At 27.9% G+C, this 25147-nt stretch overlaps 1 protein-coding gene across 1 annotated transcript in view; it reads left to right on the top strand.

Annotated features, from left to right (window-relative positions):
• Window positions 1–25147, top strand: part of LOC129988032 (protein CLEC16A homolog) — a 59809-nt gene that overhangs the window by 10662 nt on the left and 24000 nt on the right. Inside the window, exons 3-15 of the mRNA XM_056096118.1 lie at window positions 1045–1178; window positions 3635–3702; window positions 3827–3907; window positions 5430–5535; window positions 6516–6639; window positions 10386–10575; window positions 10831–10881; window positions 12618–12719; window positions 13964–14087; window positions 14642–14735; window positions 15866–15966; window positions 22527–22579; window positions 23874–23943. Of these exons, the coding sequence (XP_055952093.1) occupies window positions 1045–1178; window positions 3635–3702; window positions 3827–3907; window positions 5430–5535; window positions 6516–6639; window positions 10386–10575; window positions 10831–10881; window positions 12618–12719; window positions 13964–14087; window positions 14642–14735; window positions 15866–15966; window positions 22527–22579; window positions 23874–23943 (1298 nt within the window). The remainder of the gene's footprint in view (window positions 1–1044; window positions 1179–3634; window positions 3703–3826; window positions 3908–5429; window positions 5536–6515; window positions 6640–10385; window positions 10576–10830; window positions 10882–12617; window positions 12720–13963; window positions 14088–14641; window positions 14736–15865; window positions 15967–22526; window positions 22580–23873; window positions 23944–25147) is intronic.

Genomic DNA, 25147 nt, shown 5'->3' with positions numbered 1-25147 from the left:
TGTTATTCAATAATTGAATAGAAACACCCTCAAAATGTCGGTGTTTATTTGTTGGATTCCAAGGTCAGATTTGTCTTTATACTTATCATTCCAAATACTATGGTCAAAATGATCTTGTATCATATATTATAAAATATACATTATTATTAGAAACCCATTTATAGACGGCGACATATAAATTATCTTAAGCAGATGCTCATAATGTTAGGGAATGGCACTAATTGCTGGGCTGAATATAATGCAATTAGAGGGCAAGAACGTTTTCTTGATGAAAATGCTTCTTAGCAGTTATAAGTGTCACGTATTTTTGGAACAAAATACCATCTTGCAAATTTTTGAGTAATCTTTTGCTTAATATAGCAGCACTAAAAGGCACACAAATTAAATCAAAATATAATTATATTACATTATGCATATTAGCCAATAAAAAAGTGAAGAAAATGAGAGACCTTTTTAATTTTATTCTGAAAACAAATGTGCCTCTAAATACTTACAGACCAGTTATCATCAGTCAATCAGAATTATCTTGACAGTAATTGTTTATTTATTAAATTGATAGTTATATTGGTTAAAATTGTTTTCATAGTTGATACATAAGATGAAATTATTAAAAATTATTTTGAAATCCTCTTGGGATAATTATTATCAGCTTTTACCTCAAAATTTGTTTTAGTTATGGCCTTGATGAAAGTAATCAACATTTAGAGAAACTTTTCAGAAAATATTTACTGTTTTATTAGCATTTCAAACGTCTGTTATATGATTCATATATACATGACTTTATGATTTTTTTTGTTTGGTTATTTTCAAAAATACAGTAGATGTACAGGTTGTAGATTTTATAGACCCTTATTTGAGATTGCAAAATTTTATAATCGCTATTGATATAGCATAGGAAAGCACATCCTTTAATATTTCATTTCCCAGTTATAGATCATGTATATATGGACTTTTAATTGTTTCTCTTTTTTTTTTTCCTCTACAGATCTTTTATCTTTTTGATTTAGAGTATATTGAATTATACTTTTCCTTGTCTGTTTGCAGCTTTTTCCTTGAGAAAAACATGCTGTCATTTTTCCTAAAGATTATGAAGCAGAAATGTGGACGTTATGTGTGTGTGCAATTGCTTCAAACTCTGAATATACTTTTTGAAAACATTAGGAATGAAACATCACTGTGTAAGTAAATTATAATAATCTTTTAAGTCTCATTTTATATTTATAAGCATTTAGAATATTTCAAATTCCTCTTAATTTTGGGAGCTCATTTAGAATCTTTTGAGTAACATGTTATTTAATATGTTTATTATTATTATTATTATTTAATAAAAACTAGGATATATGCTGTAAAGAAGTGAATATTTTTCTGGGATATTTTATTTTATAAATAGTTATTGAAAAAATTATATTTTATACTTGTATTTATGAATATTTTATATAAACATTAAGTGGTTGCCTAATATATCCCTTGGCATCTAAAATTTATGATAAAGTGGGATGCACTGTTGTTCACATCATGAATAATGAAGAAATAATTTATTGAACATATAGACTGGGCTATATATATATAAGTACACATGGTAGAAACTATTCCTAGAGCAAACATTTATCTATGTTATTGACCAACAATTTGAAGATATCAAATTAATGTCAGATCCCTTTATTGGTGAATTTGCAATCATTAATGGAGAAAAGGCAAATAATGAATGAGCTAAAATATAGAGCACTGAAAAAGAAACTGAAATACATTGAGGGAAAGCCCATCAATGATTTCATAGAAACAAAGAAAGATATTTTGGCATAACTAGTTATTGAAAAGGAAGTAATTGATTTGAATTTCCCTATGTTATTTATTCAACTGAGAAATATATGTAAAAATGAATTTAAGAGAAAACGGGAAATAAAATGACCATCTTGAACAAATGATAAATAGACAAAGTTTTTTATTTATGCTTTCTAGTGACATAGCTATTAAACAAATGCCAATTTTATATTTTTTTAAAATCTATACTAATCAGGCTATTTTATGAGTTCACCAAATAAGATTCTTCGGGAGGAGGAGGGAAGTATCCATGTCAAAAAGAAATAGGAAATGTCAAATATGTGCTGTGAACTCTGGAAAAGACAGAAGATGATTTGGTCATATATCTTAGAATAAAGCAAATGGCTTTATTAGACTTATACTGCATGTAATGTTCAGAAGAATTGTAAAGAATATTTCTGCTGCCCTTATGATTTTTAAATTGGCATAATATTTGTCTTTTTTGTTGTCATTATTTTATGTATGTAGAGCTTTTAAAAGTATTAATTCAAATTGTTAACTAATATGAGAAATTTATATTGAAAATGAGGTAGAAAAATGAGAGCCATTTGAATCTTCTTTTGTGAATCAAAGAAATTGAGAGAGTTGAATGGATCATTAGAATGGGAGAGATTTATTAATAGGAGACATGCTGATTTATATATATCCTTCCAAAGAGATTTTGATGTGAATGAACCAATCTCCATTGTTGATCAAATGATTCCAGTATCTTAATTGTTGGGAGGGATTTCTGTGAAGCAATTCATCAGTTTATCTGCATGACTTTGACAGTGGCAGTATATATATTTTTGCGTGCATTCTTCTGCTAACCATGATTTTTCTTGTCACACTTATGATACTCGTAAGTAGATAGAATTGGCCTAATCTCACAATTAGCTTCGGCAGCTCATCAATTTTGTCTACCTTAGAGACTGCAATGAAACACTGTTATCAAATATATCAATACATCTTTGTTACAACTTTAAACATCCTTTAGTTTTGAAATGAATGCATGTGGTAACATGTCGAATTAAAAGTTTAAAGACTGTAATTCCCTGTAATTCATCAAAATAGGGGTGAGAGAAAAGATTAAAGATGGAGATGTTTATATTTAACAATAAAATAAACTCAGATTACTCTCAGACTAAATTGAAATAAAATAATACAGTTTGAAACAACATGATGCTCACATAATATGAAAAAAAAAATTGAGCAAAGAAGTATTTAATAGGGCAAGAATCAAGCTCAAAGAATGATGAATTCTGGAAATTTGCTGATCCTTCCACGTCTCACCCCTTAGTGAGGTAAAATTGTCAAAAAGTGGCTGTCTGAAGATACTGAAATGAACAGTAGTATTATATTCTTCAGCTGACTTTTGGCTTGTCATACAAATTCTGTGTTACATGTTTCTGATTTTAGTATCCATCAATCTCAATTTCAAGAAGTGGTTGTTTTTCATTATCATAAAATTCAGTTCCTGATTCTGAATATATTCTAGTCATGAATAGTAATGATTGGAATGATTCAAACTTTCTAATAATAGTTTCTGTTAATAGAATATATGCTTACAGAAACAAGAACTCATATGTGCATGCCATTGAACATACCATGTAATTTTATCCTGTTAGCTTAGAAGCAAAAATTGTGTGAATTGTAATTTTGTTGCTTTAATCACTTATTTGAATTAAATAAATGGTATTTTTTTTGTTCTATTAATTATGATAAGAATCTACATTTTATTTACATATAAAACTGTAACTGTAAATTGTCAAAACAATCTATAGCTTGTCTTAATGTTGATTGTGAGATTTTTATTTATTTATTTATTTTTTAGATTATCTTTTGTCAAATAACCATGTGAATTCCATCATTGTCCATAAGTTTGATTTCTCAGATGAAGAAGTAAGTTGATTTTCTGTTGTGAAACATAATTCAGTTTCATCCTGCACATGAAATATACTACTAAAATTGGAAAGATTATTTTTAATACCACAAAACTAAATAAATATCTTTTTTTTATATATAGGTTATGGCTTATTACATTTCATTCTTGAAAACTTTATCTTTAAAACTGAATACTCATACTATTCATTTTTTCTACAATGAAGTGAGTATGAAAATTTATGTATCTATGAATAAATAAGTACTAATACTTTTAATGCTAATTGTTATTTTTGATGTACTGTAAAGAATAAATGATAGTATTTTTATAATTTTGATACCAGTGATAAAAAATATGTATTACATTATAAATTTTAAGTTTATTATTCTATTCTTTTCAGTATTATATCTCTTGCATTTAATTATATATCTGTAATATAAATCAATTAACTAAAAAGTTTATATATATATATCAGCAAACAAATATTTCTTAACAAAGATATTTGACCCATATGATCTTGAGAGACAAAAGCTATGACTAAATTGTTATTTAAAAATCTAATCTTCCTCTTCATTTTTTTCTTTCTTAAAGATACATATTGTTGTTTATTTATTCAAAAAACAATTATATTTTTTTTTAATTTGTTTTTGAAATTTGGCATCCTAGTTTTTAAAAATTAGGTTAAATTAAAATAAGGTTTAGAACTTGTAAATATGTTTTTGCACATGTGCAGACCTCAGACACATCTACATCAAGTATTCCATTTAAAGCTCTGTGCACAAACAAAAAGTGTCTTTTTTTTTTACATCAATTTATTTCTCATGTTTTTTTAATATTACTAATCTTTTTTCCATCTTGACAATTCCAGTTATGACATTAGAGCCTAAATTCTGTTTTTAACATTACAAAAGGATAAAATATTTTCTGAGATATTATGTATAAATCAGTATTCATTACATACAGCTTTTTATATATATATACAGCTGCTTTGTTATATTGTTGTAAACAGTTTTTAATTGTCATACAAGCATCAAAATAGAAATTTTTTTATCCTTTTTTTTTTTTTTTTTTTTGAAAACAAAAATAAGGGTGGGTTTTTATTTGAAATAATTTTTAATAATACTTACAAATGGCATTTGATTTTATATTTTTATATTAATTTTATCATAAAAATGCTATGTTAATTGACAAGAAAACTATTTTAATCATGCACTATAAATTTTAATAAGGGAAATAATCTGTACCTGTAATGAAGTGACTATGCTGAATATACAGAAACAGGGGGATAATACCTTTATTATACAGTATGCAAAAAAGTTTGGGGAAAACCATTCCTATTGGTTGCTTATATTTTTTCAAACAATATTCTTCTCTCCTGCTACTACTTTTCAAAGAGAAGATAAATGTTCTTTTGTGTGTGTATTTTTAACATCTTTACTGGGGTTTTTTTTTTCCCCTTGAATGAATAAAGAATGAATTTAGTTAAATTTTCTTAATTCTGTGACTGCTGAAAATTTAAAAAGCATAGAGCTAATATGATCATACACTGACTGCCTAATTCTGATTCTTTGCTCAACAATTTTGTTTCCTCTTGATTATTTCTGTTAATTAAATTTCATGGTATATGCTAATAGGAAATTTTGGTTTCAATATCCATAAGTAATTGTATATTCTTATTTATTTTTTATCAAAACTTGTATCTAAAATTGGATTATGTCTGAAACTGATTGGATCTAAAATTTTTCAGCATACAAATGATTTTCCTCTTTATAATGAAGCCATTAAATTCTTCAAACATAGTGAAAGTATGGTTCGTATTGCTGTACGAACATTGACATTAAATGTTTTCAAAGGTACGTTAATTTTATGCAGTTTGTTTTTCTTAAAAAACTAGTTATGCAATTTTGCTCATCTTACAAATTTGAATAAAAGTTGCTACATGTTGAGTTATAAATTTCCGTATTCTCATTCCAATGTATGATTTATAGTTTTTTATTTAATATTTTTGTTATTTATAAACTCGTATATTATGTAAAATATATTTTTAACTGAAGTCTTTTATATAATGTGAAAATATGAGAATTTGCATTACAATATTAACCAATTTTCATAGTTATTCAAATTATTAATTACCTATTTTATTTCATTTTGCTATTTCTTTTTTCTAAATAAAAATGCTTTATAATGCATTAAGAAAAGCAAGTGTGTTTGAATCTTTTCAGCTTAAAAAAGAACTTTAAATTCTTATATGTAAATACATCAATGCATATGTATCACTATTAAATATCCCTTAATTAGCATTTTAGCATACTATTGTGACTCGCTTTTTCTGCCATTTCTCTCTCCACTCCAAGCAATCAATCTTTCTATTACAATTTTCTGATAATTCACTGTTGATTATAATTTTCTGAGTTCATTGTGACAGGTTAAGATACCTTCAACCTCTGTTTGAGTTTCATATGAGCTTTGAATTGTATGTCAGATGATTCTATAGATCTACATTCAGATTGCAGAATGCAACACTAGTAACTTAATACTAAAGTCACATGATATATCATCATTCCCAAATATTTATATCTGAAAGTAATTGTAACATATTTAAAAATGGTTTATGTATTTGAACAATTTTTAGTTTTAAAAACTAATAATTGATATTTTTGAAGAACATGCAACATGTTTTGTTATTCACTGCTGATCAGATTGCTTATAACTACCTATGCATTTTCAGCTCAAGTAATGATTGACTATAGATTTTATTTTTCCTTGGAAATTAGTATTGTTTGTAGAGACTGTTTCTGAAATATTTCTTAATAGATTTATTTTCATTTATTAGTGGATGACAAAGCAATGCTGAAATTTATCCGAGACAAAACAGCAGCTCCTTATTTTTCGAACCTTGTATGGTTCATAGGAGAGCATGTCATGGAATTGGATAAGTGTGTGAAATCAGCTTCAGAGTAAGATCAAAATCCTTGTTATAGACACATAGCATATTGTATTCTTTCTTTTTATTTTATGTTTAAACATCTTTGTGGACCATTTCAGTTTTACAGGTTTTTCAAAAATTTGGAATTTTATATTCTAAATTGTTAAAATTGCAATAAGTTATAAAATGATTTATTGAAAGTATTAGTGTTATATTTTTTATTTATTCATTGATAAATTTAAAGCATGTGTTTGAATCATCTGATTCAATAATAAATTTTAATATTTAAATTATTATTTAAAAAACCCTGTTCATTCAGCTTTAAATAAACTTATATCATTTTAAAAAATAATGTGACTGTGTGAAGTATAAACAAAGGCAATTAATTTTGTTTTCATTAAAATTTTTTCATTATAATTAGATTTATAATGAAATGAATTATAAAAATTAAAATGTTTAAACAAAAAAAATATATCTTTTTCTAGAAGTATTTTTAATTATACTCCCTAAAACATTTATCAGTATGCAGTTATAAAAATATTCCTCTTTTATTAAGATAATAAATAATAGCAAGTTTAAGTTAGTGCATGCTAAGGTATAATAATTTATAAATTACCCAATTACAAAAATGATCTAATTATTATTAATGGATGTTTTGTATTTTCCAATATAAACATTTTTATGTGTAAATTACTTTTGAATAACTTATCAGTACATTGTAGTCTATTGACTGTTATAAAAATACAACACATATGTTTCACTAAAATCGTAGTCAAAAGTAAATCAAGTTCACAGAAAAAAATATTGTTAAGCAGTATATATATTGTCAGTTTGTGTTTATGACACTCAATAAAATAGTCCCAAATATGATCATTGTTCATTTAAAAGATTAATTTTGCTTTAATCACCAAAAATCGGTTCTATGTATGATGAAATTATTTCTGAAACTGTCTGATGTAACTAGCATTGCTTAGAATAAAATTTTTACTTGAAATATAAATATTCTCAAGTTTAAGTATTTACACCATTTTGTACTTTATGAAACAATTTTATGCTGCAACATCTTATGCTCTTTTTTACCTATTGTTCATAGTCCTCTTTCCTGTCATCTAACCCCTTGGCCAGTAGACAATTCTGTCTTCACATTTTGAGTCTATGTTCCATAAATCTAGTAAACTTAATATTACATTTAACCTTCAACATAATTGCTGTAGTAGAGGTTTTTTCATATCATGATTTTTATTCCAATAATCTGATGCACAGTCGTCAAAAAAAAACAAAAAACATTCTGTAACTTTGTTATTTTCTATTGCATTTTCACAGAATTGGTGGCAATGGTACACTACAGGGACAGGTTTCTTGAATTTGACAAACTAATTAACTAAGTTAAATAGCTACTGTCCCAAAAAATTTTCTCTAATAATTCGATTTAGCTAATTTTTTTTCTATATATGTGTATCAAATTCATTCTGAAATTCGCAATGGTTCTTAAGATATACTTAACTTTGTTTGCTGAAAGTTCCATCCTAAAAGGGCCAACTCATCGGGGAACTTATATTAAGTAAATATCAGCTTGTTTATCGCAAAGTAAGATTTATTGCATTTTTAATCCTGGAAATTCATTTTTGTGCCCACCAATCCAAGAAGACTAAGTTTTTATAGCAAAACACACTGTTATAATAAGTATTTTCTCACTTCTTATTGAATACTAAGCCTTCCATTTATCTCAAGCCACGTAGAATGTGAACATGGCCATGACTTGGTGAATCATAGAAGCGGTTGCTGATATCAAGTTAAAATAGAAGGCTCTGTACGGGTAGTTTCCTCTCTGTGCTGCACATTTCAAAAATTTATTATGAATATTGTATGTACTGTTAATTGGGAACAGCGGCAATAATTGAGGTCCGTTACACAGTGGTGAACAATGAACAACGAGCATAAAACTGCTCTTTTCCTATCACAACTTGTATTTTGCGCATGGCTCATAGGAGGATCATAATAGATACCCTCTTCAAATGCCTTGGCAATGTTGCCAATACAGCACCTTGCTTTCTTCATTTAATTACAGTAAAGGAAAACTAGGCCGGATAGTAGCTAACCAAATATTTGAGAGTTTACTATATATAAATAGTTGTCATAGAATAATTATTCGGTTTTTAATTGGTAAAAACTGCGGGGGAAAATTCATAAGTTTGGCTTGATTTTTGTTATTTAATTAAGGAAGAATTCAATTTGAAATATGAAAATAGCACAATTGATCTTGAAATGGCCAAAATAGCATACATTTTTTTATAAAACATAAAAACATGTCATTTCCTAGTACGAGGGTGGGATGAAAAGTGTCCAGCCTGACCTAGAGGTGGCACTATCAGAATTACTTTGACTAAAGCACTTCAAAGTGCCATTTTTATTTAATACTTCTTGCATATTTTGAAAGATTTGTGTTCAGTTGTTTTTATACTGTGCTGTTTTAGAAACGTCTTCTTTTGATCTTAGCCATGAAGAAAACTGAAGTGCGAAGTGTGACAAAATATTTTTTTATAAAACCTTATCCCCATTAGATATTAAAACTGAGTTAAATACTATACTGGGGAACTGCTCCTTAATTTACAACTGTTAAAACATGGATTATAGACTTTAAATGTGGTCGTATAAGCACTCTGGAGGCAGAGCGTTCTGGAAGACGAAAATCAGCCATTACAGATGAAATCGTTAGAAAAGTTCTCAAAAATATTATGAATGATCACTGATGGAAATTGACAGAGGTTGTTGAGTCTGTTAGTATATCTAAAAAACGAACATATCATATTTTAATCAATATTTTGGGTATGAGAAAATTGTCAGCAAGATGGGTGCCGCATTTGCTGATATTGGATCAAAAACTGCAACACGTGACGATATCAGAGCTGTACAATTCAAACCCACTTAATTTTTTGCGATGTTTCCTTACTGTGGATGAGACATGGATCCATAACTATACGCCAGAGGCAAAACAGCATTTAAAACAGTGGACAGCAAAGGACGAATCAGTACCAAAACAAGGAAAAAGTGTGCCATCTGCTGGAAAAGTTATGGCAACAGTTTTTTGGAATGTTAAGAGAATTTTATTAATGGATTATTTAGAAAGAAGCAGGACAAATGCTGATTATGCTAATCTTTTGGATAAATTGCATTCCAGTATCAACGAAAACAAAGACCAGGTTTGACTAAAAAGAAAGTCCTGTTTCACTAAGACAATACTTGTGTCGAAGAGGCTATCATTTTGATGGCAAAACTTCACAATCTGAAGTTTGAAATTCTTCCCCAAGCACCCTATTCTCTTGATATGGACTGCAACCTCTTCCCCAACCTGAAAAATTTCTGGCTAGTAAGAAATTGTGTTCTGATATCGAATTCATCTCAGCAACTAATATCTACTTTGAGGTCTTAGAAGAAAGCTCTTACAGAGAAGGGATCCAAGCATTACCTGTCAACTGGAGCAAGTGTATGTCTTTGGAAGAAGACTACATTGAAAAATAGGGCAGTCATTAAGCAGAATTTTTTTATTTTCTTTGTTTGGCCGAAAACTTTTCTGCCCACCCTCCTATATTGTTTGTTTGTAGTTTTATAGGTATTAATTCATCATGCATTTAAAAATGTTTTTTCTCAAATTGTATAAATATTTTGAAGCATGGTAATTGCCACAATTTGCATTCTTTTAGTAAATTTAACTTGCATGCTCTAAGTAGTGATTTGATAAGTTTGTGAGTAATGCATTTTTAATTTTGCGTTCTACAGGTTTCAGATAAAAACAAAACTGGCAGATTTGGTAGCTGAACATCTTGATCATCTGCACTATCTGAATGATATATTGTGCCTACACATTGATGCTTTGAATGATGTTTTGACTGACCACTTGTTGAACAAATTGCTCATACCATTATATGTGTATTCATTAGTTCAAAATGAACAAAGTGCCAGTAGTGAAGTAATTATTTTTTATTTTATGTAAATTGTTTAACAAAACTTTTTGTAACGTTTTATTTAAAACTGTTACTGTAAGAATTACATATAAAATTTTAAAAGAAAAAAAAAATTGCTTTTCAGTATTTTCTGGATGCTTTTTATAATTGATCTTTTATCAAAGTTGAAAAAGAAATCTATGCAAAAGTGGCAACAGTAATTTTAATATAATCTTTCTTATCTTAATATATTTATATAAATATTAAAATCTTCATTTTAGGAAGAAAGGCCTCAAGTTAGTTGCATTGTTGCTTTATTCTTGCTCTCTCAGGTAATCTTTGTTTCAGCAATTCAATTATTTTAAAAATTTGATTATAATCTCTGTAAATAAAATCGGTGCTTAGTATTCACAGGATTTCCACTTTCCCCTTCTCCATACTATGCTTTTGACAAATCTTACTTTTTACCCCTTCCTGCACATTTCACTTAGAATATGAAGCAAAAAGTTGGATATTCTGACTACTATTTGAAAGTTTATATGTTACTGAAATATGTACTAACATCATGATGATTTTCTATAATGTTTAATAAGGGATTTATAAATATTTTAATATGATTATTTTTGTCATTAAAAATTAAAATGGCAATGTAAGCAAACATTTGTCATTGTTAAACTTGAGATATTTTCTTCAGTAAATAAACATAAAAAAGAATCTAATGAAAATTTTACTTAAAATATTGTACAATAATTAAAAATACTTGTTTTGTATATTAAACTTATTTTTGTTATGCATTTTTTTAAAAAAATTGTAAATTTTGCTATTAGCAGTCCACATATTATCATTACATACATTTTTATTTCTAAAAATATCTTAAGTATGAAAAAATAGGTGCAATAGATACAGAAATAATTACTGTATTATCCAAAAATAAAGAGTTGAATTTTTAAGAAAATTTGATGAAAATAAATTTGTTTAAGAAATGTATACTTTTAGTAGCAAACACATGTAATAAATTTATATATTTAAAAAAATAAATGCATTTACTTTTAGTTATAATTATAATTATTAGAGTAAATGTTTGCATTTTTCATTTTAAAAGAAAGAAAAGGGTTATAAACATAAAAATCTCTAATTTAATAGTTCTCGATTCTAAAAAAAAAAAAACCTCATCAAATTGATCACAATCCTTTCAATTGCATCATCTCTAATTCCAGATTTCATGAAATTCCCTTCTTGTAATTTATTCATGTGTTTTCCACATTTTTTCCACTTGCCCAATGTTTTGTTTAACATTGCGTCATCAAGCAACTTCCTAATGTCTTAAATTTTGAAAGATTTTTCTTTACAATTTCACATCCGTCCAGATAAATTTTATTGCATCATATTGCCAGTGATATAAAAGTTCCCGTTGCTTTATTTCAACAGTTGATTTCTGCATCTGTAAAAACAATTTTTTTACTGAAGAATTTGGTTTAGACACATTAGCTCTTTTAAATGATTGTACATATTATAGACAACCATCTTTGTTTGGCTCCTGGCATCAAGTCTTTACATGATAACAGAACTTTAAAAACAAACATTTTAGCATTAATTTATGAAAATGAGTTAACTTTATTGAGAACAGAAGTCAAAAGATCAAACTTTAATTCAAGAGGAAGAAAGCAAAAGGTTATTGAAATTCAATAACAATCTAACAAAAAAAAATGGTTGCTAAGGTGGAGGAGTAGAAAATGTGGCTTTGAAGCGCCAATTTTATTTTACATAGATTATTCAGCATTAGAATATCCAAATAACTGTCTTCTTATAATAAATATTCTTTTTTTAATATGCAGATGAAAGAATTAAATGTTATTGACTGTGAAAATGTATTGTCTTTGAATCACAGCTATGTTTATGATGTTACCGTATAATCTCATATTGAGACAGAAATAGAAGTATGCATCTTGAGCTTTATAATTTGTGACATGTATTTTTCTACTTGCTGACATTAATTTTCAAAGTTTTTTTTAAATATGTGAAAATTTCATTTTTTTTTTTTTTTTTTTTTTTTTTTGTATACGTTTAGGTTTTTCTGATTGTCTCACACAAACCTCTTGTTCAGCAACTTGCTAAAATAATACTGAATGCAGAAATGTCTTTGTTCAGCAATGGGGTTCCAAATATTACAGTAAGTATTTATTATGTAAAATTGTTGGATCCTTTTTTTTTCTTTTGTTGTATAATTATTTTCAATAAACTACTTACAGCAATGGCTCTAAAGTGCATGTTCGTACTCTTTAACTTATATCTATGCCATTTTTCATAATTTTAGGCTAAATTGTTTGGCCTTTAAGAGCATCACCATGAATTCTTTATTTTTAATAGGTTAAAAAAATATCCTCAAACTCCTTATTGCCCTAATTTATTTATTGCAATCAAACAAACTAATATTTAAATTAAATATTACATATAAAATGCACAATGTTGCATTGCATTTTTTTTTCCGATTAAATTATCTTAGTTTTTTTTTTATTAAAAGGTTGAAAAATTTTCAAAATGTTTTGAATTTTTTTTCATTTTATTCAATATATTTATATATTATGGTCAGGGCTGGTATTTTTTTTTATATAAATAGGATTAATTACAAATTAAATAATAAGGTAAATATCTGTTTTGGGTATAATACCCTAAAAAGTAAATATTTGAGTATTTATATCATTAAATATGATTTGAAAATGGCTTTCTTGGGAAAAATTAAAGGAAAATTAAATTAACATTTGAAATCTAGATAATTTAAAATAGGTATTAATAAAAATATAGATAATAAGTTAAAGAAAAAAGCAAAAAAAATTAAGATGGTGTATTTATATGGAAAACAGCTTTTTAAGAAGTAACTATTAAAAGCATTTTAGCTTTTGGAAAGCTGAAATTTTAAGTAAGTATTCAACACCTCATTTTTTTCTATATTTCTGTTTTCAAATCAGTATTTAGTTATTAATATATGATATTCACTTTATAAATACTAATATAAGAAACCTATTAAAACACTAATGTTTAGCATTCTGACCTTTTAAAATTGATTTGTGAAAGATTTATTGATAATTTTAAAAGAACTTTATATTTGCTTTTATTATTATTTTGAGATATTTTCTGTTATATGGTTTTCTTTCCATAAGTGGACAACTATAGTTTTTTTCTCCCCTTGAAAATAGCATTTTTAAATTTTAATTTTATAATTTTAAAAAATAAGGATGTTAGATTATTATTTATCTAATTACGTTAACATCATATCGGTTTAAAAGGCTTGATTATTTATTTATTTAAAATATGTTGTTGGTGAAGTTGACAAATTAGTTATAGTGTTTTGTAAAAATCTGTTAAAAGGTCTTAGTTCTTTAAATATACGTAATTTTTATTAATGGAATTTTCCAGATGAGTGAACATTGTACTTCTGAAATATCTGCAACTGCAGAAGCCTCTCATAATCAACAGCATAGTGAATCAACTCTTCAGGGTATTAATAATACTAACTGTACCAATGGAACCAGTGTTGAAGGTATAAAAAAATTCATCCATTTTTCCCTTATATGATGGTTTTTTTTTTTTTTTTTGTATAAAAATTGATTATTTTATTTTATATTAATGTAGTAAACTCTTTTAGTTCTATATAAAATTTCTGACAAGAAAAAAACTTAAAATATCATTTACTTCATTTCCCTATATCTTTGTTCAATCTCCCTTTCTATGAAATCTGCACATTAAATTAAAAATGTGACTAAGCAATGACTATATTCCGAAACTAAAAAATTTAGCAAATGTTTACTTAATAGTTTGCATGGAGTATGTGAAACTAATATTAAATCAAATTTCAGGCTTTTTTTTTTTTTCATGAATTTTTGTGGACTTGTTCTCTGAAATTTGTCTGTCAGATTATTTAACCGTTTTTATTAAAAAATGCTTAAATGTTCTTGGATAGAAAATGAATGATAAAAAATATTACTCTTATGCATAAATTATATATGTGACTTTTCATGCCTTATCTGCCATAGTAAATATGATCATGAAATCAAGTTTTTTATGAATTTGAATTGGATATTTTAATTCCTTTAGAAGGATCAAATATCACAGATGAAGAAAAAGCTGTAGCTGCTAAAATGTCAACTCATTTTGAAACTATGCAAAAAGGTTTTTCTTTGTCAAACAGGTTTGAAAAAAATTCATATTTTGCTCTTAAAAAAGTGCCTTTGTGTGGCAAATAAAATATTACTGATATTTATTTTTCTGCATGTAATCTCTTTTTCATTGCTATTGTGTACCAAAGATATATTGTTGAAATTGTATCCTGCTCTTATTTAAATGATAATGCTATTTTCTATGTAAAAAATTTTAGAAATTAAAAATGTCAATTTATCTAAGTTTTAATTGCCGTGATAAACTTTCTTAGTTACTGAGTTTTAATAGTCGGTATATATACACATTTGGCACATTTTTGCCATGAAATTTTCTCATTCTTGAGATCAATTAATTTTCATTTATGTAATAATTCTAAAATGCTTTTAATAATTCGAGAATGTTTTGTATAAATTTATTTTGTTGTTGAATTAATGGTATTTTACTTCTGAGTGTTTATAATTGGCACTATTTTATTCAGTTTAGCTTTTTTTTTTCAATCCTGTATCATGTTGATATATATTATTATTGTTGTTATTATGGCTAGACATAATATATAAATTTTAAAGAGAATCTATGCAGTTTTTACAAAAATAATATTCTACTTGTCAGAAAGACCCCCACCTCCCTCCCTCCTCTCATCTTACATAGATTATTTAGAATTTGTTTCTAGCTTATATTTTCTTGTATCTGATATACTTCTAAAAGTAATTTCATGTGTTTCTATAACTGTACTTTTAGTTTAGTTAGGGTAAAATAGTTAGTTCATTACAATTAAATTAATTTAAGTAGTCTATGTGTTTACTTTATGCCATGTGACTGACAGAGCTTGTATTTGATACACTTTTGTGTTGAAATACTATTTATTTATGTCTTTTTGAAGAAAATTAAATCATTTTTAATGAAGTTATTCTTTTATTCTTGTTATTAGTTTTAATTTACCTGAATTGGTTTGGTAAAAATTGGTAAAAACCTGAATTGGTTTGTTGCAAAATCTGTATTTTTTTAGTTTTAAGATATATAAATTGAATGAAACAAGCTCTGAATCTTGATATTTCTAATTTTCAGTTATATTTTGATATAAAGTGGCTGTAAACTTTAGTATTTGATTGATAGAAATTTTGGTGACGGTTTCTCTATTTTCATAGTCTTACTTCTTTACAGGCCATTTTTGGAAGCAATTTTTAATGCTTTAGACTGCACCGAGAATGACCATGCAGCTCTTTTTGCCTTGTGTGTTTTATATGCTATAGGACACAATCCAGGTGGAAAAATATTTTTTTTTCTATTTTACTTTTTATTACTGTAATTTAAAACATTATAGTTTAAGTGTATATTATTGTAAATGAAAAGTATAATTTTCTTTGAAAATATTTTCTTACTCTTTTTCTTTCTTATTTAAGTTACTCCCCCCCCCCCAACCCATCATATGATGTAATAATTCATTTAAGTTCATGAATAAAATCTTTTTGTGCTGCTTAAAATAAATAATATTTGTTCATGAATAAAATTAACACTTTGGATATCCAAGGCTGTGATGACATCTAACAAAAGGATTTTAAATTGAAATTACACACAATATATCAAATAAATACTTTAAAAATATTAAACTTAAGATTTAAAGAATGATTTCTTTAAGCCAAGTAAAATGTGGGGGGGGGGGGTTGGAAGTGAAAACAATTCAACATTTCTAAATGAAGTGTTGAATTGTTTTCAAATGGATCAATACACTTCAGAAGTCTAAAAGCAAAGATAATTGCTATGAAATTTGTTGTCTAAAATGAGTTTTTAAAAAATATGAAAATTTTAGGCTTATTATTTAAATATATCTTTATTTATGAAGTTGTGTAAATCTACTGTGAGAATCATTTGATTCCTCTCTTTTTATTCCAACATTGTTTATCAATTTTTAGAGAAAAAAAGAATTTGCATTAAAACAAAAACAAAAAAAATTCAATCAGCAGCTGGCTACATTCTTGAATATTTAGTTTACTCTGGAAAAACTATTTACTTTTACTTTTTGCATATGATGAATGATATATTGTATGTTGGGAAGTATTGATTTTGGTAGATGTTGATGCTCATAAGCAAAGCAAAGTTTCAAAAGACATCTTTATGATTTCTATTAAAAATTAATAGAAGTAACTAAATGATATATTAGTTTTTACACAGTATAAAGCACTAAATCTATTTGGTACAGTTAAAAAAATTGAATTTATTTGCATTTAATATTGTTTTCTACTTTTAGTCTTCGGTTTAAAAATAATATCAATTTTTGTTTTGGTGTAAGGTTTTATGGTACAAGAACTAATATGAAGGTAATATTGGGCCAAACGGGTTTATTTCCAGTTCCCAAAGTTCAACAAAAACGATCTCTATTAAAATGGTACAAAAATAAACATTGATAAAATGATGACAAACTACAAAATTCATGTTAGCAAAGCAATTGTAGTGGGATTTATAAAATGCATTCACAATTCTGAAATTTGTAATGATTTAAAGTATAAAATACCTCTACTCTTAACTTATATGTTTAAATGATATTAAATTCTGACAGTAATTGGCTACAAAATATATTCTGTTTTTTTTTTTTTTTTTTTTTTTTTTTTTTTTTCACTTTAAAAAATTGGACATTTTTGTAATCTATAAAATTACTAAAAAATGTGTGAAAAAAAATGAGATATTTCTGTATTTTTATTTGTAATAATTCTTTTCCTTGAATATTATTTATATAAAAAATCTTGTGTTTTAATTACGTTTTACATTAATTAGTTAAAAATAACAATTTTACATTTTTAATGCTTTCTTCAAATGAATTCATCAGCTGGTAAGTAATATTACATTAATATATTTATTTAATGATAAAAAGCATACATAATTAGTTTAAATATGGATAGATAATAGTTGAAAAGAGCCTTACTGTGAAAGTTATATCAATTACTATTAAATTTACTTATCTTTTATAATGGAGTATTGCATTAATATAAAATTTATTATTTTAAAAAAATTTAAATGTTAGATTTGGCTTTTATTATTTATAGTTTTAAAAATTCCTAAATATTATAAAATGCTTCAGATTTCCAGAATCAAAGTAAGTTTTGACATTAATATAATTGACTAATGTTTAACAACAAAACTGTAATTATTTTTATTTGAACATCTGTTATTGTCATTGTGAAAGGAAATAATATTTATATTTAAAATTTTGTAAATGCACTGAAATTCTATGTGAGCTCTTTTAGCATTCTAGCATAGCAAAGATTTATATATATAATATACAGGGTGTTGCCGAATTCGATCGACAAACTTAGAGGGGTGATAGTAGGCATCAAGAGGATAAAGAATCACCATACAACATGGGCTCCCAAACGACGTTTAGGGGGTGAAAATCGCAAAAATATAGGGAGTTGGAAACTGTAAAATATTAATAAAAAATAAAAAATGGTGTTTCAAAAGGGAATTTTTTTTTTAAGTGAAAGCATATTCTTAAAGGCTATTTATCATGTAAGTAACAGGCCGATTAGATGAACCAGGTGGTCGTAAATTCTTGAAAACGAAAAAGTAGTTAAGAACCTTATCTACAAAATTATTAAAACTTTGAGAAAAATCAAAGCTTGAAAATATAAAGAATTTTATACTCTTTAATTTAATATAAGTCTGTAGTGTGAAAACTGAGGAGGTTTTAAGATATTCAAGAAAAACGAAAATGTTTACCGGGAAACATCGCTGCAACATCGGCACCAATGTTTACAGAAGGTGTTGCTAAATTCGAAAGGTAAATTTAGAGAAGTGATAGTAGGCATTAAGAAGATGAAAAATTATCACAAAACATAGGGTCGCAGGAGAAGCTTTCCTGTATGTAAATTTTCCATGCTTCCGAGGAATATACAAGCAGGGAGCATTGCAGAATTGATGGTTCGATGAGTATAAAAGCAACTTGTATTCATTAAAGAGCAGTGTAGATATAGTCGATAAGTTTCATTCATAAAAAATATGTCGGATTTCACGAATGACGAATATGCGGATATGCATTTAATTTACGGCCGAGCTTATGATAATGGACGCCTAGCACAAAGAATATACCAAGAGCAATATCCAAGTACGCGTTGTCCACACCACAGCACCTTTACAAATATTGACCGACGGTTGCTGGAGACAGGATCCTTCAAAATAACGTGGCCAAATGCAGGATAAGAACGCAGTGTGCGCACGCCTAAAACAGAAAACCGAGTTTTGCAGCGTTTTGCCGATACACCATCGACAAGCACGCGATCAGTTGCAGCTGAATTGGGTATTCGGCACTCTGAATGCTTGGTGCCACACAGGAAGATGCATTCTTTCATGCAAGAATTTTATTCTCAGATTTTATCCCAGACCTGTCGATTGTCCTCCACGTTCGCCGGACATCAATTCCTTGGATTTCTTCTTCTGGGCCACATGAAATATCTAGCTTATCAGACACCTTTGGATACAGTGGAAGATCTCGTAGCACGGATCGTCGTCGCTGCTGGAGAAATCGCAAGCACGCTTGGTATGTTTGAGCGCGTCCGGCGGTCCTTTAAAACATCGGTGTCGGTTGTGTAATGAACTTCGCGGTCGCAACATTGAGTAATTTTTATAAAAGTTTCCCATCGTCTCCTTTCTTATATTAAAATGTCTGTGCTGTAAATGTATGTTGTATCTATATTCCAGCAAATAAATTTTAACCGTCGTTTGCGACTTTATATTTCTTTGGAAATTCTTATCGCTCTGATGCCTACTATCACTCCTCAGAATTTTGCAATACCTTTTGTAAACATCGGTGCCGATGTTGCAGCGATGTTTCCCGGTAAACATTTTAGTTTTTCTTGAATATTTTAAAACCTCCTCAGTTTTCACACTACAGACTTATATTAAATTAAAGAGTATAAAAATCCATATATTTTCAAGCTTTTACTTTTCTTAAAATTTTAATATTTTTGAATATAAGGGTTCTAAACTACTTTTTCGTTTTCAAGAATTTACGACCCCTTGGATCATCAAATTGTCATGTTACTTACATGAAAAATATCCTTTAAAAATGTGCTTTCATTTAATAAAACTCATATTTAAAACACATTTGTTATTTTTTTAATTAATTTTTTACAGTTTCCAACAATTCTCCGACTCCCTATCCTACTGTAAAAAAATTAATTAAAAAATAACAAATGGTGTTATAACCATGAATTTTTTTAAGTGAAAGCACATTCTTAAAGGCTATTTTTCATACAAGTAACATGCTGATTTGATGAACCAGGTGGTCGTAAATTCTTGAAAACGAAAAAGTAGTTAAGAACGCTTATCTGCAAAAGTATTAAAACTTAAGAAAAATAAAAGCTTGAAAATATAAGGAATTTTGTACTCTAATTTGATATAAGTCTGTAGTGTGAAAACTGAGGAGGTTTTAAGATATTCAAGAAAAACTAAAATGTTTACCGGGAAACATCGCTGCAACATCGGCACCGATGTTTACAGAAGATATTGCAAAATTCTGAGGAGTGATAGTAGGCATCAGGGCGATAAGAATTTTCAAAGAAATATAAAGTCGCAAACGACGGTTAAAATTTATTTGGTGAAATATAGATACAGCATACATTTACAGCACAGACATTTTAATATAAGAAAGGAGACGATGAGAAACTTTTATAAAAATTGCTCAATGTTGCGGCTGCGAAGGTCATTACACAACTATCGATGAGGTTTAAAAGCCCGCCGGACGTGCTCAAACGCACTAGATGTGCATGCGATTTCTCCAGCAGCGTCGACGATCCGTTCTACGTGATCTTCCACTGTATCCAAAGGTGTCTGATAAAAAGAGATTTCAGGTGGCCCTATAAGAAGAAATCAAAGGCATTAATGTCCGTGGAACGTGGAGGCCAATCAACAGGTCCGCCGAATCCAATCCACCTCCCAGGATATGTATCATTTAGGTAGTTACCTTCATGCATTTACCACATGTTCTGGCGTGCAATGGTCGGTATTCCCTGTAGTAAATCCGGAAGGGCGTGCTGCAAGAAAACAAGGTGCTTTGCGCCACTGAGGCGTTCGGGCATAAGATACAGTCCCAACCGATGATATCCGAGAATTCCTTCCCAGATGTTAATACTAAATTTGTGTTGCACGTTCGACGAAATAGTGATTTGGGGATTTTCGGATTACCAAATATGTGCGTTGTGCATGTTGAAGACGCCTTTTCTATTAAAGCAGACTTCATCTGAGAATAAAATTTTTGCAGGAAAGAGTGCATCTTCCTGTGTGGCACCAAGCATCCAGCGTGCGAACTCCATCCGCCTTGGGAAAGCGTCATCGCATAGGAGTTGGACTTTCTGCAAGTGGAAGGGGTACATGTTTTCAGCACGCATGACTTTCCACGCCATTTCGTTCCGAATACCCAATTCAGCTGCAACTGATCGCGTCCTTGTCGATGGTGTATCAGCAAAGCGCTGCAAAACTCGGTTTTCTGTTCTGGGCGTGTGCACACTGCGTTCTTACCCTGCATTTGGCCACGTTATTTTGAAGGATCCTGTCTCCAACAACCGTCGATCAATATTTACAAAGGTGCTGTGGTGTGGACAACGCCTACTTGGATATTGCGCTTGGTATATTCTTTGTGCCAGGCGTCCTTTGCCATCCGCTCGGCCGTAAATTAAATACATATTCGTCATTCCTGAAATCTGACATGTTGTTTGCGAATGAAACTTATCGACTATCAATTCTGCACAGCTCTGTAATGAATGCAAGCTGCTTTTATACTCCTCGCACCATCAATCGCTGCTTTTATATTTCTCGAATGCATAGAAAATTTACATACAAGAAAGCTTCTTCTTTTAGACTACCTTGTTCCAAATCCTCGCATTCATAGGGCCATTCTCTTCGCCAGGCAAATTGTCTCTTCGATGTCTGTTTTTACGTTTTGCACAGAATAAACGTCTCCTGCGACCCTATGTTTTATGATAATTTTTCATCTCCTTAATGCCTACTATCACTTCTCTAAATTTACCTTTCAAATTTGGAAACACCCTCTGTAAACATCGGTACCGATGTTGCAGAGATGTTTCCTGGCAAACATTTTAGTTTTTCTTGAATATCTTAAATCCTCCTCAGTTTTCACACTAAAGACTTATATCAAATTAAAGAGTATAAAATTCCTTATATTTTCAAGATTTTATTTTTCTCAAAGTTTTAATATTTTTGTAGATAAGGTTCTTAACTACTTTTTCGTTTTTAATAATTTACGACTCTCTGGTTCATCTAATCGGCCTGTTACTTACATGATAAATAGCCTTTAAGAATGTGCTTTCACTTAAAAAAAAAATTCACAATTGAAACACCTTTTGTTAATTTTTATTGATTTTTTTTACAATTTCCAACAGTTTTCCGACACCCTATATTTTTGCGATTTTTACCCGCTAAACGTCGTTTGAGACCCCATGTTGTATGGTGATGCCTACTATCACCCTTCTGAATGTGTCGGTTGAATTTGGCAAAACCCTGTGTGTGTGTGTGTGTGTGTGTGTGTGTGTGTGTGTGTGTGTGTGTGTGTGTGTGTGTGTGTGTGTGTGTGTGTGTGTGTGTGTGTGTGTGTGTGTGTGTGTGTGTGTGTGTGTGTGTGTGTGTGTGTGTTATATATACACACACATACAGAGGGTGGTGCCATAAAATATTAAAACACTGAAGTTTTTTCATTCTATACTTGTTAAATGAATTTTCAGATATGTTTTTATCTTTCATGCTTTATATTTTCTACAAATTTGTTACATTTATTTATTTCTTATATTAATGTTGTAAAAACTTATTGTTTTCTTAGGTATTAATCAAGATCTTCTAGATTCAGTTCTAATGCCTTCTGAAAAATCTGAGGTGATATTTAGTCCTGACTTTTAAAATTATTCTTAATCTGTAGATTTAAATATATATTTATTTAAAAATTACTAATTAGGTTTAATTTTGCATATTATTTAGAAATATATTTTAGCTTTATAGTATTTTTTTTTTCTTTTTGATTCCCTTTTCTGTTTAATTTAAAAACAAATTATATGTGATTCAATGAAATTAGTCTGTGTTATAGTTTTGTGGTGCATTAAATAACTAGAAATTTCCGACTAAAAAGAAATTTTGACATAAGGCAAATAGAAATATTAAAATACATTATTAAAATTAGCAAACTTATCTATCATAATAAAAAAAATGAATTTGATTGTAGATTGTTCTCTAAATTATTGATATCAAATTTTCTGTATAAAATTTTTTTCAAGCTATTAATTAATTCTTTGTGTTAATTTACTTTCCAGAAATGGGTTTTCTTCATTTGATATTTTCATTGAAAGACTTATTGGAACATATTTTAAAATTTATTTTTGATCCACTTCTAAGTAAAGCTGAGACCCTAAAAGTGCAGTATCAGAAAATGTTGATACAACTTTAAAAATAGTTGCACATGTATATTTATTATTAAGCTGTTGGCTATATCCATATTGAGGAATTTTTTTATATTAATTTATTCTAAAGTGGAATTCAAGATTTGATAATATTTTTTTTTTTTTTTTTTTTTTTTTTTTTACTATTTACTTAATTTTTCCATTTCTTATTATAGTAATTAAACAGTCTTTCCCATATTGTGTTTAAAATGTATGAATCATTAATATTTTTCATTTAAGATATGAAAGATGTATACTATCTGTGAAGTTTAGGCACAGTTTAAAATATTTGTAACTTTGTAAATATAAGCAATAGAAAAAACTTATTGCACGAATTCTATAATTTCTTCACTAACACCAAGTCAACAAGATTGTTTCCACTGACAGAACCAATTTATTTGAAATTTGTCCATCTCTGTGTATGAAAATCTTGTGTGATGCTTTGTTCTTGTATTAGGTCCTTTAACTTCTTTGGGCAGTTGTAATAAATTTATGTTGAGTCAACTAAGGAACAGTATCTACTTGTTCTTCTGATTAGACTATGTTTTACCTGCGGAGGGGGGAAAAAAATTTTAATATTAAATTGTAGAGAAAAATAAAGCGTCATAATCTTTTTCACTTATCCTTTCAACTACTTTGCTTATAAATTTCTTTGGATAGTTTTGATTATTTATGGATGCCTTGTATTGGACTTAAATGTAACACAGATTTTTTTTTTTTTTTTTTTTTTTTTTTAGACAAAATTCTGTTACAACGTTAATTTGGTGGAAAGATTGATTCAGATCATTAATCTCAGTTGTCAATATAGTAAGTGCAGATTTTGTTTACATTTTTTAGTATGATTTATTGAATATTTTAAATTGATATCTTTATTTAATTAATGTTGTGAAATAATAGTGAATGATAATTTAAATAGGTAAGAGTTAAATTGTGTTGCATTCAATTATCATGATTATTTTTATGATTGTATAATAAATTGATTATATATATATATATATATATATATATATATTGGTTCTTAAAATACTGACAATTCCCATTACAATTTTTATCTTTTTTTTTTTTTTTTTTCTATTGACAAATTGTTTTTTAAAACAAATAAGTTCATAGAATGTTACCTGATTTAATATTTTGACAGATCAATTTATTTCAGCTGTAAGATTAAAAATTTAACTCTAATAATTTCATTTGGAAGATAATTGATGCCATTAAAATTAATATTATTTGTAAATAATATTTGTTAGGAAGTAGAAAAATATCTAGACCTTTCTGATTTTGCTTGTCTGCCTTTTGCTTAAAATAAAGATAAAAGTATATTGTTTACAATTTAACAAAAGTAAGGTGAAGGACTGACAATGAAATCAGCATGAGTTGAAATTTTCAAGGGAAAAAAAGTAGATCTTATTTTTAATTTATTATTATGAAAAAGTTATAAAAAGATTGTTTGAAGAAATATCTTCTTTGGTGTTTTGATGTGCAGTTGGTTATTGAAGTTTTTGATTTCTTGGAGTTCTCATCCTCTGAGCAGTACTATTCCTGGAAAAAGTAACATTGGATCACTTAATAAATCTATATGTTCTATTTTAATCTAAACGAAATAAATTAAAAATGTAACTAAGAACATATAATATTATGAGGGGGGGAGACAAAAAAAATCCATTAGCTTTAAATGATTAGTACATTACTGCTTAATGTTTTTATATCAGCAATTCATTATTGTATGTGGACTTCAAGATTTGGGAAAGTTAGCTGTTAAGCTTTTTTGATCTTTTTTTCTTGGGCTGGCTGGCATCACTTGTAGTATTCAGTTTTTCAAAAAATCTTTTGAAGATATCTTTTTGGATATTATTTTTCTGAACAAACCATTACTTGTTACTAATTTTGTGTGTTGTGGAATATTTGCTGCAGTTGTCCAAATGGAAAAAGCATAATTAATTAAAGATTAAAACAATATTTTATGTATGAGTAATGGTTTTTTCGTGAATTTTAATTCAGCAATGGGGACAAGATA

This window comes from Argiope bruennichi, chromosome 10, assembly GCF_947563725.1.
Source record: "Argiope bruennichi chromosome 10, qqArgBrue1.1, whole genome shotgun sequence".
In the NCBI taxonomy this organism is placed as follows: Eukaryota; Metazoa; Arthropoda; class Arachnida; order Araneae; family Araneidae; genus Argiope; species Argiope bruennichi.
Note: the sequence above shows the minus strand (reverse complement) of the source record. Positions and strands in the feature narration are given on the sequence as shown.